The 19,735-nt window shown below is 32.3% G+C and overlaps 1 protein-coding gene across 1 annotated transcript; it reads right to left on the bottom strand.

Moving 5' to 3' along the window:
* Positions 1-2,204: 2,204 nt before the first annotated feature.
* On the bottom strand, positions 2,205-12,135 carry LOC126728396 (ABC transporter B family member 9-like). Its single transcript, XM_050434221.1, has 12 exons — positions 11,875-12,135; positions 7,565-7,619; positions 6,954-7,129; positions 6,360-6,581; positions 6,041-6,279; positions 5,329-5,854; positions 4,968-5,241; positions 4,254-4,884; positions 3,942-4,170; positions 3,595-3,861; positions 3,245-3,508; positions 2,205-2,997 (listed from the first exon to the last, which is right to left on the bottom strand). Exons 1-12 carry the CDS (start codon positions 12,133-12,135, stop codon positions 2,353-2,355), a joined length of 3,789 nt encoding a protein of 1,262 aa, XP_050290178.1. The 3' UTR covers positions 2,205-2,352.
* Positions 12,136-19,735: the final 7,600 nt, after the last annotated feature.

The following is a 19,735-nucleotide window of genomic DNA, read 5'->3' as shown; positions in this document are numbered from 1 at the left end:
ATAATACATAACAAAATAAAGGCAGAGAACCACATTGGGTAGAATAAAATAAGCTAATATTGATATGGTTATTTAAATAGTAGGGTTTTAAGGTATGAAAAATTTACAATTATAACCCTTAGTAACGCGGGGCGGGGACGGGGAGGGGTGGGGCAGGGTGGGTCTAAAAAGTTTAAACCCATTCCTACCCCGCCTCGTGGTGCGGGGCTAAAATCTTGCCCCATCCCCACCCCACCACCTTTGCGGGGCGGGGAAAACCCACACGGGGCAAAGTGAGGAGGGGCGGGGAAAAATTGCCATCCCTAGATAGTAGTTCAAAATTAAATTAAAATTAGACCAAACCTTATGAAAAGCCTAAGCCCACTTATTACGTTACATATTAAGACCCAGATTTGGCCTTTCAACATTAACTTTTTCCCACATTCTCCAAAATATGGGCTAGCATCATAAAATAAGACACATTTTGAAAAACTCTCTCTATAGTCTTCTTGATATGACTCTTATTATTAAGTGCCACATCAATTTGCTCTTTCCTCTTCCTATTGCTGATAGTATTTTTGCACAAAAATGGATTATTTCTACGCCATCTTCTTTTATATGGTGGAATCTATTAAAAATAAATAAATAAACAGTTTATATGATAGGAACAATAATTCCCTCAATTTGTTTTTTGTTTTAATTTCTAATGTAGAAGACTCTTAAAGCCAACAAATTATATGCCTAGTTGTCCACTTTCTTTCAAGGAATGTAAAAGATAATTATACACTTTAATTAGCCAAAATAATTAAATAATTGTGAAATTCATTTAGGCTATACATACATACATACATACATACATATATATATATATATGTATGTATGTATGTATGTATTCATATTCTTAATTATGTATATTCATAATAATTTTAGTTCTTTTTATTTCATTCCTCTTAATGATATGTATATTATAATTGAACATAAGATAGGGCCGTAAAGAATAGTTAGAAATTATTTCAAAATAAAAGTATAAAGTTTCAGCGCATTGTGCGGGACATCAACTAGTATCTAATAACAATACTGATTAGTTACTACTTAGTGACTTTGCAACTGCATGATTTAGAGGAAGGATTTTAAAGCAAATGTGGCAATGAAATCATCTACAATTATGTCACTAGCATGTGCTAACTCATAAGAATGCTCTAGAAGAGAGACACATGACACAATATGGGAATGATACGTGGTACTATCTAGACCTGCCACGTGGCTTTAATAGAAAATTCTTCAGTTTTACTTGAGCAATGGACTAAAACATGGACTGCAATGTGTTTAAACAATGAATTGCGCTTATGAACTTTTAATCAATAATCAATATCCTTTAATTAAATGAATTAACATGAACTCCAAATAAATTAAATGTACATCCTGATACTTCCTCCAAAAAAAAAAAAAAAAAAAAAAGTACATCCTGACAAAAATAATGTGATTCATTTAATAAACACATGAAAAATGCTTAAAAACAATGACATAATTTATGGAATATAAGTAGACCCTTCAATCAACTCAGCTATCAAGAATGTGAAGGCCAACACAATACTTATTTGTAACAAATCTTATTAGTGATTACTTAGCACCTGTTTGGGATGCACTTATAAGCCAGTTAGCCAACTTATCACTTATTTTTCCTATACTATTTGCAGGTTCTACTTGAGTTACTTATTTTATTTAACTTTGATATTATATGTACAGTACTTCCAAAAAAATGTTTCCAGCAAAAAGTTAAATAGTGAGTTTACAATTGAATTATTTACAAAAACGAAAAAAGAAAAAAGTAGAACCATTATTTATTGTTTTCACGAGTTTACAACTCAATAGGCAGGGGCTGGGGAGCTATTATTCATTTAGGACACATTAGTATGTTGAATAACGTAGGAATATGAACAAGTGTTACTTAAAATAAGTTATACAATTGTTTATAGTATCTGTAGAATATCATTGAGAATTAATCAATTGTGTGTCATTTTATTTATATAAGATATCTATTTTCTCAATATGAGCTATTCACAGGTATCAGGAGTAGCAATTTTCACATCTCAGATAAGTAATGTCTATTTCTATAATCACAGAAATCATTGGCCTTGGACCCTCAAGGCCTCAACATCATACGCAAACACAACAATATAAAACTCTAATAACTCGAGCAACATATAGTTGACAGTGGTGTCTTAAGCAGCTCTTTGTAACAGTACACTTTGGTCACCAATTTTGATTACTACCCCTACAGAGAGCACACACATTCTGAGCCAAAAGGCATGCCCAGAAACTGTTCTGTTATCCAGCAAAGCAAAAATGAGCTTATGATACTGCAGTTTTTCTTCACGTTGAAGTCATATGAAGTGCTACCAAAGAGGCATAGACGCCATCAGTGATCTTCATCAGAATATCATGCCTTCCCTTCTCAGCAATCCCACCATTCTTCACCACTGCGATTATATCAGCTCCTTTGATAGTGCTTAGGCGGTGAGCAACAACAACAGTTGTTCTATTTACCATCACTCTATCCAAAGCATCTTGCACCACGCGTTCTGACTCTGCATCTAGTGCACTTGTGGCCTCATCGAGCAAAAGGAGTTTCGGGTTCTTCAGTATAGCTCTTGCAATGGCTATTCGTTGCTTTTGGCCCCCGGATAACTGTACTCCTCTTTCCCCTACAGAGGTGTCATAGCCTTCAGACAGTGAGGATATGAAATTGTGTGCATTTGATGCTTTTGCAGCTGCTATAATCTCTTCCTCGGTAGCATTCCCATTGTTGCCATATGCTATGTTAGCACCGATGCTTTCATTGAATAGGACAGGTTCTTGACTGACCAATCCCATTTGTTGCCTCAACCAGCTTAGTCTGAACTTTCGGATATCAACTCCATCCAAAAATACACAACCTGAATCAGGATCATAAAATCTCTCTATGAGGCTGATTACTGTTGATTTCCCACTACCACTCTCTCCAACCAAAGCAACAGTCTGCAAAAAGAATTTCAAGTTAAGAAAAATTGATTAAATGTATAAAGAAAATAATTGATTGATACATATAAAAATCACACACAAGTGGAAGACCAGAATGTTTAAGCTTAATATGCAACATGCTAACATCAAAGGTTGAAAATCTAATAGGTGGGGGTTTTGTTCTGGCAGATCATAGCTCCAAACATTACCAAGGAAAGAAAGGAGAAAAAATTAAAGTCACAGAACAGAGTGGTAATGCCTATACCTTCCCAGAGGGGATGCTCAAAGACAAGTCTTTGAAAATTTGAATATCTGGACGTGTGGGATATTTAAAGCTGATATTTTGTAACTCAATATTCCCAGTTACAGAGGGCAATGTGATGCCCTCATTGCTACTTGAATCTATGCTAGGCTTGCTGTCAAGAATTTCAAATATTGAAGCTGCTGAATTCTTGGCTTTGGTGGTGTCTGGAGCCAAAGCACTTGAATGTGAAACCCCATTTGCTGCCATTGTCAAAGCAAAGAAAACCTGCACAAATTCATTAGTTTTATAACCAGAATAAAACCAATACTACAATGAGAAGAGAGGAAAGAAACAAATGGCTCGGACTATACCTTGAAAACTTCACCAAATGTTGCAGATCCATGTTTCACAAGAATAGAACCGATGTAGAAACAAAATGCATTTGTAAGGAAGAGTGCAGAGAAAGAGAAGCCAAAACCTAATCCACTTATGATTCCTACCCTAATTCCATGTTTTGTAGGGCCGTCACATTTCTCTTGGTACAAATCCATCACCTTCTGCTCAGAACAAAAGGATGCAACAGTCCTAATGCTGCCTACGGCATCATTTGCCACTTGACTTGCTTCTTCATACATCACCTGAAAAATGGTTGCAACATCATTAGTACATCCAACATATATCCCTTTATAGAATGTGGACAATTGAAGAGAAACCTAACCTTGGCATCTGCACTGAACCCCTTCATAAATTTCATCTGAACGTATCCTTGCACAAACAAGACGGGCATCACAGCTAGAATTATCAAAGCCAATTTCCAGTTAGCTGTAAATGCTATGATTAGTCCAGCCATGACCGTTGCTATATTCTGAACAATTAAGGCCAAGGCATCACCAAGAAGACTCTTGATAGTGGAAGCATCAGTAGACAACCTTGCACCAACTGCGCCACTGATAAGTGAAAAAAAAAGATCAAATGGTTAGAACATGAAAAATATGGTAGCACTTAAAGAATTACCACTCATTCAACACACCTTGAATGTCCAGGTTCATCAAACCAACTTATTTGTTGGTACACGACCTTTTCAAATGTCAAGGAACGAATTCTTTCTATCAACTTTCCACCCGCAACTCCAAAGAAGTAACTCTGCCCTGGAAGAGCTATCAGAGAAACGCAACCCAAACCCACATACACAAGTGCCCAAAATCGAGAATCTTTTTCTAATTGTTTTGGAGGTTTAAAGAACATGTTAATGGATGATGATAGTAACAGAGCAAAGATGGGGAAAATTACACCCTGTACGCTTGCAGCAATTGATCCTATTATCAACACTGGAAGCTCAGGCTTGTTCAAGTATGCCAACCGTTTCATGGACACCTCTTTACGCTTCTCAATAACCTCCTCCTCATCATCTGCTTCTTCTTCAGCATCATAGACATTAAATGGGCCAGGGACAACATAGCTAAGTGAAAAAGGCCTGTTAACTGATGGACCTCTACTTAAGGATCTTCCCGAAGAGGATTTCCGGCTGACAGAACGGACCACGGTCTTATCAATATCATTGTCAGAGGTCTGGGTGTCTTCCGCTTGAGCAGCTCCTTCTTGCAGGCGAACTAGTTGGGAGTAAGCCCCTTCTGGATCTCTTGTCAATGCCTCGTGTGTTCCTAGAATTCAGTTTTTTCATAACAATTAAAATTTGGTGTGAAAGTTTGGAAATTTGGGAAGGAAATTGCAGGTTGAGTTTTACCTCTCTCTACAATTTTCCCTTCTTGCACCACTGCTATAATGTCAGCATTCCTAATAGTTGTCAAACGATGTGCAACAACCACAGTTGTTCGATTTGACATGATGTTTACTAATGCTTCTTGAACTATGCGTTCAGACTCAGTATCTAGTGCGCTTGTTGCTTCATCAAGGAGGAGGATTTTTGGGTTCTTCAGAATGGCCCTTGCAATAGCAATTCTTTGCTTTTGTCCACCAGAGAGCTGAGATCCATGCTCCCCTGCCATTGTGTCAAGTCCCTGTAAACAGATGGATAGACTTGAGTCTTATTCTTAAACTAATCTTTATAACATAGAGCAGCACAAAAAATAAAGGTCTATGATTACATTGGGTAGCTTGTCTATGAATTTTGCTGCATTAGAAAGCTTAATTGCTGTTCTGATCTCCTCTATTGTCGCATTTTCCTTCCCATATGCTATGTTTTCCTTTATGGTAGTTGCAAACAGAACAGGTTCTTGACTAACCAGACCGATCTTCTCCCTTATCCATTTAAGCTGCAACTGCTTCAAATTTACACCATCTATAAGTACTTCACCAGCTTCAGGATCATAAAATCTTTCAACTAGGCTGATCACTGTAGACTTCCCACTTCCACTTTGGCCAACTAGAGCAGCAGTCGTGCCACTTGGAACGTGAAATGAGAATCCGGAGAAGATCTGTACATCTGGCCTTGCAGGGTATTTGAAGTACACATCTTTGAGTTCAATTTCACCTCTTATGTCCTCCAATACGTGCCCACTAGTGTCAGAAGCATCAATATTGGGTTTTCGCTTAATTGTTTCAAACATTTTATATGCTGCAGCCTGCCCTGATGCAAATGCATTCAGACAAGGGGATGTCTGGCCCAAAGACCTAGTCAAGGAGATCATAGACAAATATATGGGAATCAGTGAAATTAAAAGCAAGATAATCAATTTGGATTGTCAAAATTAACAATGATATGTGTCATAAGCGTGCATGGACAAAGTCATAAACATTATATGTGTTGCAAATGAACTATCAAGCCAATTATTTTATCAAATGTGATACTCTACTTACATTCCACCAGTCATGAGCGCCATAATTACGTTGAGGACTTGTCCTCCAGTGTATCCCTTTTCAATAATCAGTTTGGATCCATACCATACAGCAAGTCCATAACTGCCAAACATAATGAGGAAAAGTACACCAATTCCTAATCCTGAGACCAGCCCTTGTCTAATTGTAGAATCGCGGGCAATTCTTATCTTGCTCTTATACTTTTCTACTGCGCTCTTCTCCCCAGTGAAAGAAGCAACCTTGCACAGTTAAAAATTGAATTAAGAAATTTGATATTTTGGAAAGGTATTTATAGTAGATGCTTATATCAATTCCTTACTGTTCTTATGGATCCAAGTATTTGTTCTGCTAAGCCGCCAGCTTCTGCATAAACAACTTGGCCACGGGTTGACATTCTTGACATCATGAGTGACATAATTCCACCAACAAGGATAATAAGAGGTATACAAGAAAGCAAAACGCATGCAAGGAGCCATCCTCTAGCAAAGGCAATCACAAAGCCACCCACAAAAGTAGATAAAAGTTGTATGAATTTTCCAACCTGTCAATAGACTAATTGTTAATGATGCTTCAAATCCTAGAACAAATATGAAGTTAAGATAAGTAGAGAAAAATGAGGTTAAAAAAAGGCTGCAAGCATCGTATTTGAGTGAGACTATCCCATTTAGGAGAAGGTATCTCGTGCATAGGATAGATGTATCCTCCCTTTCACAATGTGTAGATCGTGCATAGGATAGATGTATCCTTCCTTTCACAATGTGTAGATCCCAAATAATTGGGGTTCACACAATGTAAGGTGGATGATACATATATCTGATACACAAAATAATTATTGCATATTTAGGCATATAAATAAGGACTTCTTTATGGAAATGGTTCATTATGCAAAGGTTCTTCAATCAAAGAGGATTACCTTTTCACCCATGGCTTCTTGAATGAGAATGGTATCCCCAGACATCCTCTCAATGACCTCTCCAGTATTTGTTTGAGTGTCAAAGAATTCAATGTCTTGTCTTAGTATCGTTTTCAAGTACAAACTACGTATACGGGCAGACTGCCTCTCTCCCGTTACTATCCAGTTCGATACCTCTACAACATATGGCACAAAGTGATCATCAATTAAAATGACTCATCTAATTAGTACCAATTAAATCCAAGGGCTAAATCTAGTTGAATGCTAGCCATTATTAGGGGATCCTTAGCCAACATGTGCTCCTATTACATGACAGAAACTTCTCAATATATATGAAACACTTATATTTGAATTATAAGCTTTTTATGCACATGTTAGTGGCTCTAGTGAAGCACTCTATCATGCACCAACCTTGAAGGATTCTTGTACCGATTGCATATTCTGTTGTTTTGAAATGAAAGTAACTCATTTATCATGTACGCATATATGTGTGTGTGTGTGTTAGCTCCACAAGGCCAGTTGACTCAATGTGCTGACCATATAGTGAAAATATTACAGAAAGAAAAAACATGCAACCGTGCAAGAAAGAATTGGCAACATTCTGCTCTTACGTAGAAGTGCAGCGATTCCTGCACCAATTGCCAAGTACACAAAGTATAATGCCACCTGAAAATCAAACAGGCACATACTAGTAAGTCAACAAATTTTCATTAGTGGAAAAGGGACCTTCATCTCCAATAAAGCACAAAGAGAGATTATAAAGAAAAATGATGATTTGTTCCCTAGTACATTTCTTCTACAGCATCTCAATTTGTAACCCACCCCCCCAAAAAAAACCCATGTCATATATACCAACACATTGTCACTTTTGCAATTAAATTGTGCCATGTAGCTTCCAGCATGGCGGTAAACTTCTTGAAATCTCCATTTTTTTTTTAATTAAAAAATGAATCTAGACCTATCCAATTACTCCTTAATTATTTCCCTAATTTATTGTTCACTAGTATGTAGCTTCATGCATGTGCACAAGTTCAATTAAAAAAAAATCACAATTATACAATTCAAATTAAACCTTTTTTTTTTCTCAAAAAAAAAAAAAAAAACTTTTTTTGAGAAGAGGTTCAAATTATACATAGTATTAGCTTACATTTTTTTATTCTATACATTTCTAAAATATGTAATGGTTTCTCATTATATATATATATATATATATATATATATGATTTAGAATTTAATTGGTTTTGAACTCTTCGATTTTTGCAATCAATAATTCACTTGCCACAAAAATTATTAAAAACTTAGATAGACACAAGGTAAAAAATTGGACTTTAATTAAAATCTAATTTAGAATCTAATTGAGAATCTCTTTCTCAAAAAAAAAAAAAAAAATCTAATTGAGAATCTAATTGGATTTCAAAAAATTGGACTTCACTTGGCACTAAATCTATATCTATATATTACTAAAAGCTAAAACGTAGCATTTAATGTTGCTAGGCTCACGTTGAGCCACATCAGCAGCTAAATCATCATTTTTTTTTTCCAATTTTTCTTATATATATATTTTAAACGTTTTCTCTTTTAAGGTGACTTAAAAACTCCATTATTTAAAAGTTAAAATATCTTTTAATCATTATTTTTATTATTAATTTTCCAAAACTCTCCATGCCTTTTACCTCTTCATCTACCCACTACTTTCTACCTTAATATCATTATTTCTCTACCTTTTGATCTTCCTTTATTTTGACTCTTCATATTCTCAACATCTTACTATAAATTTGACATTTTCTTTTTCATTCTAAGCATAGTTTTCTCACACAAAAAAGGTCACTTCTCTCTCTCTCTCAATTTGTTTTTCATTTTTTGTTTTATTTTTATTTTTATTTTTATTGCACCAATTCTTTAGGTTGATGAATTTTTGTGTTAATTAGAATTCTACTTTGATTCAATATTATCCTACTACATTATACATATAGTATATAATAATATAATGTTATTATATTACATAGATGACTTGGATAATTTGATGTTTATTGCTATATATTTTATTTTTACTCTTTTTTCTCTCATCTTATTTTATTCAACATGTAAATCCAGTCACATCCTCCATACTATTAAATTATGCAGCACAAATCAAGAAAATGGCTAGATACAAACTTGCCTTTCTTTACCATACATTGGGGGAATCAATATATTTGTGTGATAAAGGGTCATATAATTTATAATTTAGATAGCACCCTTTGTATGTGTCTAGGCTCATAGATTGAGCAATTTGTAGATTTAAAAGGCTATTGAGAATGAACTTTTTGAATCAAGTCTAAAAAAATATGAACTACTATATATCATTGAAATAAAAAATTTTATCATAGATGCATTAATATTTTTTTGCCACAAATTTAAATCACAGAAACTTAATAATTTTATATTATGTGTTAGCATCATCTCTGCTTCTTTTTATTCTTCTCAAAAATATTATGTATCATCTTTAAAGGATGCCAACAATATTGATCTTATGGGAAAAGTTACATAAAATATTGAGAAAAAAATGTTTTATATTACAATCTACTCAAAATGTTTTTGAAATATTTAAACCTTTCTATTTTTCATATCGCTGACGTGATTTATAAATACCACATGCGTTAACTTAAGTTTTAATATTCTTAAGTTGTTTTGGCAAAAAGAAAAAGGAAAAAAAAAAAAAAAAGGTTGTCACAAAAGAGGAGTTCATGTAAAATTTCTTGCAAAATGAAATATCTGTTTTGTAAGGTCATCAGACTTGATAATTTGCAAATGATGGAACCACTCGCAACAATATTTGCACAGTTATATAGTTACAGCTAAAAAAATTATGTATACTTTTAGTCTTCAAAAAACACACATCTACAAGTGGTTAAACGTTCATCTTGGGTAGTTTTAAGTTTTCATATAATTTTGCGTATATTCATCTATTTTAATTTAGATTTTTTTTTTCAAAAAAAATTTATTAATTTAGATATTTATAAGTAAAAAATGAAATAATGATTCATGAATAATAAAAAAAAAAATTATCTATGCATATTTATCTTGTGCGATTGTAACTTTACATATAATTTTGCATTTATGTATTCATCTACTTTAATTTAGATGTTTATAACTTAATAATGAAATCTATAAATAAGGTAATTAAAACAATCACATTTCTACAATTCAAAAAGTCACAATTTTTTTTTTAAAAGGCCTTTTACACTTCCTTGGAATTATTTTTAAATTTTTTTTATAAAACCTTTGACATACCACTAACCTAACCACTTCATACATTAAAAAAAATTTAAGGCTCATTATTACTTTAGTTAATATATTATGGATATCTTAATTGATTGAGACCAAACTAGAGAAATGTCTTTCATATTTCCTTGAAAATTCAGAAGGGTAAAAAAAAAAAAAAAAAAAAAAAAACCCTTTGACATACCACTAGCATAATTACATCTATAACTATTTAAGCCTGATATCTATTTCTTATTGATAACCATAAAATTTACAACTAGCATGGGAACATACAAAGTAATAAAGAATAAATGAAGGAAGATAAAAAGAAATGAAATCAAATGTCAATTAATAACCGTTATTTGGAAAATAAAAAGGTGGTCAAGAGGAGTAAAAAATAAAATAGAGATGGCTATACAAAGGACATTAATTAAAAACTTTATAGTACAATAAAATCAACAATTAAATATAATAATACAAAATTTGAACTTAAAACCAATCAAACTCTGACTCGGGAAATAATATATATATATATATATATATATATATATATATATATATATATATATGAAATCATAATCTTCATATACCATGACTTAAGAAAATTTAATGAATAGTTTTACCTCTTATTTAATGTCTATGTTATGCAAATCATCAATCAATAAATATATGATAATGGTAAAAAATGTTATAGACAAGATTATGAAAAATATGATAAATCTTTTTTTTTATTTAAAAAAAAAAAAACTCTTTATAAAGTCTAGAGACTAAAATAATATTTTATTTAAAAAATTATCATGCGTAACGCACGGGTCTGCGACTAATTAAATATTAAATGAGACACATGATAGAAAATTGAGAATCCTATTAAAATATAATTGGATTTTTTCTAAACTTTAGCTATTAATATATATATATATATATATATATATATATATATATATAGATTACTATTATCCAAATCCCTTAAAAGTTATAATATTTTTCATTAATGGTATATTTTGCATTTACTTAATTCTTGGAGCATTACGTACAATCAAACTTGTCAAAATCAGGATCTTAGGCAAAATCGGTGAGAATGCTTTGTAGATCCAATTGTAGGATCAAATCTAGTAATGATTTATAGACAAAATGTAACCTATATTTTTAATAAAAATATTTTTCTAATTTGATTTATTTATTTTTGCATTTGCAAAGGCTACTTCAATTTTTTTTTCTTTCAATATATGTAACCCCCCCCACCCCCCAAAAAAAATGCTAGATAATAAACTCCCCAGATCACACTACAATATACATCAATATTTGTGAAAGTTTGAATGCCAAAAATAAAAAATTTGTAACATTCCTATCCAAAAAAAAAAAAGTTGTAACATTAAAAATAGAAAAAAGAGTACCAAATATTGCAGTATTGCACCAACACAATTAATACAAACTCAGCCATTTCATCAAATATACAAGGATGTTTCAAGCCTTCTAGATTAGCAAAACATTTTCCTTCATCCTATCATTTTTTTTTTAATACAACATTTCATCCTATATCATATATGTTTCATGTTCAGCTAGAGATATCAATACCCAAAACAATAACCAAAAAAAGATCTAACAACCATGCATGCATGCAAAACCAAGAAACAAAAGAAAAAAAGACCTACAAGACATTGCAAAAAACAAAAATGCATACCTTAGCCACTTCATCAACGACCTTGGATGGGTCGCTGGAGCCAAACGAGTTGATCAGCTTCCCAAATATGATCGTCATGAGTGGCTGCGCTAACCCATTGCCCACAGCACCTATTGTGCCCATAGTCATGAAGAACAGGTCGAATTTGTCGGCGAAAGTGAACATCTTATAGAATGAAACCCTCTGCTTATCAATTGTCGCGGCCATGTCTTCTGATTCGTTTCCTCCATTTCCATCACCACCTCCTTCCTTGATCGCCATTTGTGTTTTTTGTTTCTCTCTGTCTCTGTCTCTGTCTCTGTCTCTTGGCTCTAAACAAAAAAAGCAATGGTATTGCTTTTTTTTATGAAGCGAATAAAAAATAAACATTCATGCATATATATATAATGAAACAAAGAAACCTATATATAGGTTTTGGTTTTGTTAATGCGCGTTTTACACGTTATTGTAACAAAAAAAAAAAATTAACATTAACGAAATACAGGAAGGAAATATGTAATTGAAATGTCCCTAGGGCCTGTTTTGTCGCCACAAACATAGTGCATGAATTCAAAATCCCTGTTGGGAAACTTATATATAGCATTCTTTAATTTGTAAGAAAGAAAATGCTAAAGCTACAAAACTTATGTCTTACAAAATATTTTACACACTTTACGATTAGTGGGAATTTGGTCAAGAGTATAGGGATGCTTTTAATCCGTACATACATCAACCCTTCTTACGACCAATCTATTAATAGGCAAAATTTAGAGAAAATTCAATTAGATTCTACAACTGAAGTCTAATTTTGTACCATATATCCTAAATTATTTATTTTTAGAGAAAGTTTTACTTCCTAATTTTGGAGTCAAATGTGGGATTATATCATTTTTTTTTTTTTTTTTATAAACATGTGGGATTATATCATAAATATCCATCCATGTTACAATTTACATTTTCTCCTTAATAATATTCTTACAAGACTTTTTAAAGAGTTAAAAAAAAAATAAGAATGACTATCAATAATATTTAAATTATATATGTAAAAATTAAACCATGCATCTTAATGTATATCTTTTAAGTATATTTATGCATATGGACGAGATTACAAGCTAGTTTTTATAATAGGCTTCTTTTAGAAAGAAAAATTATTAGGTACTTTCAAAGTAGAGTAAAGTGGTGCTCTCTCTCTCTCTCCTCTCACATTTATTGTAGATTTTGCAAATTAAATTTATGATGGTCAGTCATGAGGGAACACCACGTCACTTAATAAATTTCCCTTCTAGAAGCTTTTCATATTATTACTAATTAGAAAAAAAAAAAAAGAATAAAGAAAAAGAAAAAGAAGAAGTTAGAAAGCCAAACTAGAGTATCCCTGTCACCACAAAAAATCCCATGCAGATAAGTCTGGTTAGAACTTAGAAATAGCACTATCCAAAGTAACTTTTGCAGCAAGCATCGACCTCTAATGCGAGGGGATTTAAATAATTGGACGTAAAGAGTAGATTTAGTAAGGGCTTTCTATATTTACACCCTCCAATATTGTGTCAGGTAGATTTTTGTAAATAAATAAAAAAAATAAAGATTGATATTATTATTATCTAATATAATTAGAAAATCTAAAATCCCATCGTCAAAGAACTGTGAATGATTCTAACAAATTTTCTAAAATTTTCTTTGTTTCATCGCTGTTTAAGATTTGACCGCAAGACAACTTGGCACAATTTAGGCATCTCTTTGTTCTTGATCTATGTTGAGTATAACCATTTTTATCATGAGAAATGTTATGTTTATAACATTTTATCATAAGTGGTAAATTGTTATTGGTTTTAATTTGAATTCAAAAATTAAATTACTTTTTTGTCCACACATAATAACCTGTAATAACCTACCATTTAGAATTTATTATGAAAATGTAGTGAAAATATTGTAGACATAAAATTTCTCTTTGACCATCTAATAAAATGTTTGGGATTATTTAGTTCAACTATTAATGTTCAGGTATATCATATAAACTTCAATTTTATTATTATTATTATTATTATTATTATTATTATTTTTGACATATTGATATTGATATAGGGGGAAAAAATAGAAGAAGAGAGATTATTGGCCAATGAATGAGGAAGAATGTTGTAGACATGTGATTTCTCTCTCCTTTTTTATTTACTAGATGCACTCAAGTGACAAGACAATCACATAAACACAATGAACACACAAACTTGAAAATTATTTGATTTATCAGCCTTAGTAGACTAGATCCTATTTTTTCTGCGAAAAAATTGTAATGTATGGTGTACCAACTGTATATTCTGGACCTACGTCCTTTATGAGTAGTGCTTCTCGGGCATTACTTGACTACTGTGTAGTGCCCACTATTCCTGATTGCTGTTCTACTGTTATATATGATAGAATGATTACTAGCTAGACTAGAGTACTAATAGACTATGCTAGAAATGCTAATGTTGTTGTCGGAATTCACTCATTGGATTGCTTTCATTATGATTTATCATTTAGGTATAGATAGTTACTTGTGTACGGTCAATGGGTCGTTGCTGTTTTGTTTAAGCGTGTGTCTGTGATATATTAAGATTTGATATCTATCTTATTGTGGTTGAGATTTATCCTAACTTTATGTGTTTAATGTGTGTTAGTGTTACTGTGTTTATCAATTTATTCTTTTATTCTTTTTGGTTTTTTTCTTCTAGATTTTGTAATTGATATGTTTTTGGTTTATAATGTTAATTATTGATGGTTGATTTGTAATGCTTTACCCTTTGTCTGGGAGTTCTTAAATGACTGGAATGAGTAAATCATAAAGAGATGGAAAAGAATGGAATGAAATTGAATATATTTGAGAGAAATGAATGAAAAAAAAAGGAATGTAATGGAATTATTCAATCTTGTTTGGATGTTTAAAAACAAAGGAATGAAAGGTAAGTAATTTTGTTTAATTTGGGAGTAATATAGAGGGAAAATAATAAAATTGTTTTATGATAATGTATTACTATTATATATTGATTAAAACAATGGAAACCCAAGTGTAGACTATTTGCAAGTAACAATATCTCGCTGAGTCTAAGGTTGATCCACATGGAATGATTGACACTAATGTAAAACCCTCTATTATTAACAACAAAATAAAAATAGTTGTTTGTTTGTTTTTCCAACAAAAAATGGAGCAAGATAATATTGAAATTACAATTGAAAATAGCATAATAAATTTGAGAGAAATTAATTAATGGAGAAAAACACTAGGGATTCAAAGATCCACATAATATTTCATCATATGAACTTGGATTATTTTTAACTTAATTAAGGTAGAGAGCCAACTCTCCTAATTGGAAGACAAAACGACAAAGTACTCAAACAATATGTAGATTAAATATGAATGATTGAGCAAGTAATTCAATTGGCAAATTGTAACAAATCAAGGAGTTCAAGCATTCAATATATATAAAAATCATATTAAATCTTAAAAGCTTGTCAACATGCAATGATTCTCAATAATAAAATCAATGGCAAAACTTAGATATAGTACTTAGTACCTTATGTACTGTACTTTAGGTTCCTCTTTTAAAATTTAAACACATGGCTATTTTGTAGAAATACTAAACTGTGTCAAATCTAATTTTCCATAGTGTGAGAAATCTCAACCAATTAGTCCTTTCTCTTTTGAGTTCCAATAGCAAAACTGTAGTGCCCCAAGCTCAAAAAAAAAAAAAAAAAAAAGGTCAGATTTATTTTTGGACTCCCATGTGCCCCACTTACCCCATTCATTACCACCACACATCACCCTCCCTTCTCTCCCTCTTTGGCTGGTCAACTAAGGGTATTCTACACTTTGTTCTTTTTCTTTTCTTTCACGCAAACACTCCTCTCTCACTCTCTCTTACTCTCCCACCGGTACCCACTCATCACCGCCATCTCCACCATCTTTTTTCGGGAAGATCACCGGAAAAATTCTTAGGAACCTCTAAGCATCTTTATATCTTTTATTTGAGGTAAAAACTCCTAATTTTTTTGATGGGGTTTTTATATATATTTTTTGAGGTTCTTTTATCTAAACTTTGGAAATGATATTCATGCGATTTATGAGTTTCTTGGGTGATATTCTTGTGATTATGTATGTGGGTTTTGATTTGGTGGACTTATTTGAAAAGTGGGAACTACTTATTAAGTGATGAGATTTTAATGTTATGGAGAATACCTAGAATGACTTAAGTTTATAAATTGGAGTGTATGCCTTGTAAATTAAATTGTTGAGAAACTTTGGAAGTGGAATAAATTATTTGTGAGGTTAAATACTTAGGCTTGCCTATTAATTTCTTATTTAGCAATTTCAAATTCGTAGCTAGATGCAGTGTCAAGTTTTATGCTTATTGTGATAGGTTTTCTTGGTAATGTTTAGGTTGTAGTACATCTATATCTCCTTTTAGAGCGTTGGAAGTTAGGTTTTTTGTGGATTGCAAGGTAAGTAGCTTTTTAATCGGATTTCTGGAAAATAACCATGTTGCATAAATGTTGTTTTTGGGTTAGACACATTTTAGAAAACTATTTATAGAAACTTATATTTTCCTAAAAACTATGTTTTTGTAACCTTAATGTATATGACTATTTATGAAAAGTGCATTATATTTGGTATTGTATATAGGAAAATGCATGAATTGTTGACATGGAAATATGAGCATCTTTGATAATGGATTTCATGAAATTATTGTATTGTTGCAATTTCTAAGGAGGCTTTAATGCTAGTAAGATTTGGGAAATTGATAAAAAATCTTATTGCAATGAATGATTTTAAGGACCTTAAGAATTTTATGGATATCTTGGTTATTGGACAATTTTATGAAACTACTTGGAAAGTAAACCGTGTATTTTGAATACATTTAATTTGTGAGCTTCTAATGTGATTTTGCGTTGTACCACGATATTGGTGATTATCCCATGTTTGTGACAATGAGTCAGGTTAGAGCCTCTCACTTTGCATGACGCAGGTAAATCCTTGAGTGTGTGAAAGGCTGCTGTCCATAGGGTCAAAAGACCACATGCAAAAGGGGTACTATGTAACGCGCCCTTCCCTGCTATCCATGGGGGGAATAGGTAAATCCTTGAGTGTGTGGGTGAAGCTAAGCAGGGCCAAAAGACCACATGCAAAAGACGTACTCTATGACGCGTTCTCCCTTGCTGCTTATGGGAGGGGGTTGGGGGGGGGGGGGAGGTAAATCCTTGAAATTGTGGGTGAGGCTACTGCCCATGAGGCCAATAGACCACATGTCAAAAGAGGTACATATCATGCTAGTGGTTTGTGGGTTCTAACTTGTCTCTATGGCAGTATAATTTCTTTGTGACATTTTCGTCTTTGTGGCGGCTTGTCATGTGGCTTGGGTTGGCTTTTCAGGTTTTTGGAACAATGTTATTATGCTCACAGCATATATATTAAGTAATTTCATGGCAATCATTTTTGAGAAGCTTTGGGTGGCATTATTTAGTTACGCTTATCATTTTATCAATGAAATAATTTTGCAGTTTTCAGCTAGAAATTCTCAAATTGTTTCATGTTGTAATATGCACATAATCATGAAACTTGCATTTCCGCTACCTCCATTAATTGTGTTACTTTCTAGGCCCTATCTCATCCCATTATTTTACCAAAATTTTTTAGAGTAGACAGCGATCCTTTTGAAACAGGTTTTTGTAGCTAGCAGTAGTTAGACAAATTACTAATGGAGGCTGATCTTTCATAATGGTGATCGTTAGGTGTTGTACATCCTGGAGGAAGCTTGATACATTCTTTTGTAGCCAAAAGTGATGATGACTTTTATTCCCACTAATGGGACAAGTTAATGATGTGTAATTATATTTATTCAGACGTCCATCCTTTTGTGGTTAATGGACTTTGTAATTATAGAATAAAGCTCTAACTCACTTTGGAAGTATCTTTAATGAAATTATTATGAAAATTCTTGATGTTGGTACTTGGTATGAATAATTTGAATTGAATTGTCAAAAAGGAAAAATCTACTGGTACCTTTGGGTTGTATTTCTCATGTTTTGGATCCTTTTGGGTACGGGGCGTGACAAAAACTCTCTCATTTTCCTGTTCTCTCTTTGCTAGAAATCAAACCACTTGAACAAAAAATCAAACATAGGTGAGTGAATTTAATATCTCGAAAAATAATCTTGAGGGTACCTTTGGGGTTCAAGAGCGAGATGTACATTTTGAGTCTATTGGGTAACCCAAATCTCTGTAGCCCCACTTTGAAACCCTTGCATCCATGTTCGAAACCCAAACAACCTTTGTCCTATGTTGTTTTAGCTATGCTAGTTGTCTGGGTTGTAATCCTACTCGTGTCTCTTGTGTTATGGTTTTACAAAACCAAATTTCTAGCATTTGGTAACAAAACCCAAAAGAAATGGAAGGGAATCGCATTCCATCGAATGGGTCGGGATTCAGTGAGGAAGACATTTTTGCATTTCAAAGAAAAGAAAATTTGATTGGATGGTTGGATATACAAGTTGAAACTCAGATGGGTCAAATATTAGCAATTAGGACTTAGAAGGCTTTGGGAAAAGAGAGAGCTGCTACTCCTGGGTTGGGTTTCTCACGCGGTGAGAGATAAATTTAACGCCGTTTAATATTTCTATTAAGTTAGCCATGCTGTTTAGATACATAAGGTACTATATTTAAGTTTTTTCTTAATATGAATCCCAATAATCAATCAGCAATCCGTAAAAAGCATATAGATAATCTCAATATCACATGATAAAAATATTAGGTTTCACCTTTAATCCTAAGTAGAGATTTAGCCACACATATTTATGCAAAATAAAGCCGTCAAAACAATGGTAAATGTCTAAAAGAAATAAAAATAAGATGAAAAACGTTCTAGGTTTTTTCCTCCTCTATAACCTCAACCTCCTCTAAAAGAAAAAAAGAAAATCCCTCAAATTTTGGATGTGAATCCCTTAATTTTTGGATTTTTTTTTTTTTTTTTTTTCACTATTAGTTTCCAGCTCACGTTTGACCTCCAAAACGATTTTTCCGAATTTGTGGTAAACTATAAAGTCATAGATATATCCTTGAGTCTTTCTGTGGTCAAAAGAATAAGGTCAATCGAAAATCTATGTAAAAAGTTATGGCAAAAATATTGAGACACCATAGGTTGTTTCCATATCAAGATTTTTCCAATTTTGGCTTGAACGAATTTATTTCTTTTCTTTTTTATTCTCACACATTTTTACTTATTTAATACTTCAAAAACCATGTCTCATTTGAGTTTAACTCTTGGATTCTCTTGACTGAACGTTTGCATGATTAGCCTATTAGTTTTAATCTTCTACAAAAGAAAAATATACGTAATAAGTATATTTTAGAGAAAACTTTCAAATTCATATATTTATGTGTAATTGAACATTTAATTGATGTGATATTGCCTACAAAAACTAAGATAATAGTGTAATTTTAAGCAGTTATCATTAGACTGCTATTTTAAAATAAAAAGCTAAATATATAGGGGTATTTCTAGAGTTCTAGTAAAAAATTTATCAAATTTAATTTCATTCCCTCAAATGCTTCCCAATTTTAGGGGAGTGAAAATTTAAGCTTTTAGAGGAAAAAGAGGAATGAGTGTTCTTTCCTACCAATTTCATTCTTTCTCACTTATACTTCGAAACGAAACAAAAGAAGGAACCTTCCATTTTTTCCATTAAAACTTCCAAACAAATGAAGGGAAGAAAAATATTCTAAAAATATTCTTTTCATTCCTTTACATTCCATCACTTTCCCTCCTCCCAAACGAGATGTTAAGGGTTTAAAGTTAAGCCTAACATGTATAAAGAAAGCCTAAGTTTTAAAGTCAAAACTAGCAAGAAATGCCTA

Source organism: Quercus robur, chromosome 5, assembly GCF_932294415.1.
Source record: "Quercus robur chromosome 5, dhQueRobu3.1, whole genome shotgun sequence".
NCBI classification, from domain to species: Eukaryota; Viridiplantae; Streptophyta; class Magnoliopsida; order Fagales; family Fagaceae; genus Quercus; species Quercus robur.
Note: the sequence above shows the minus strand (reverse complement) of the source record. Positions and strands in the feature narration are given on the sequence as shown.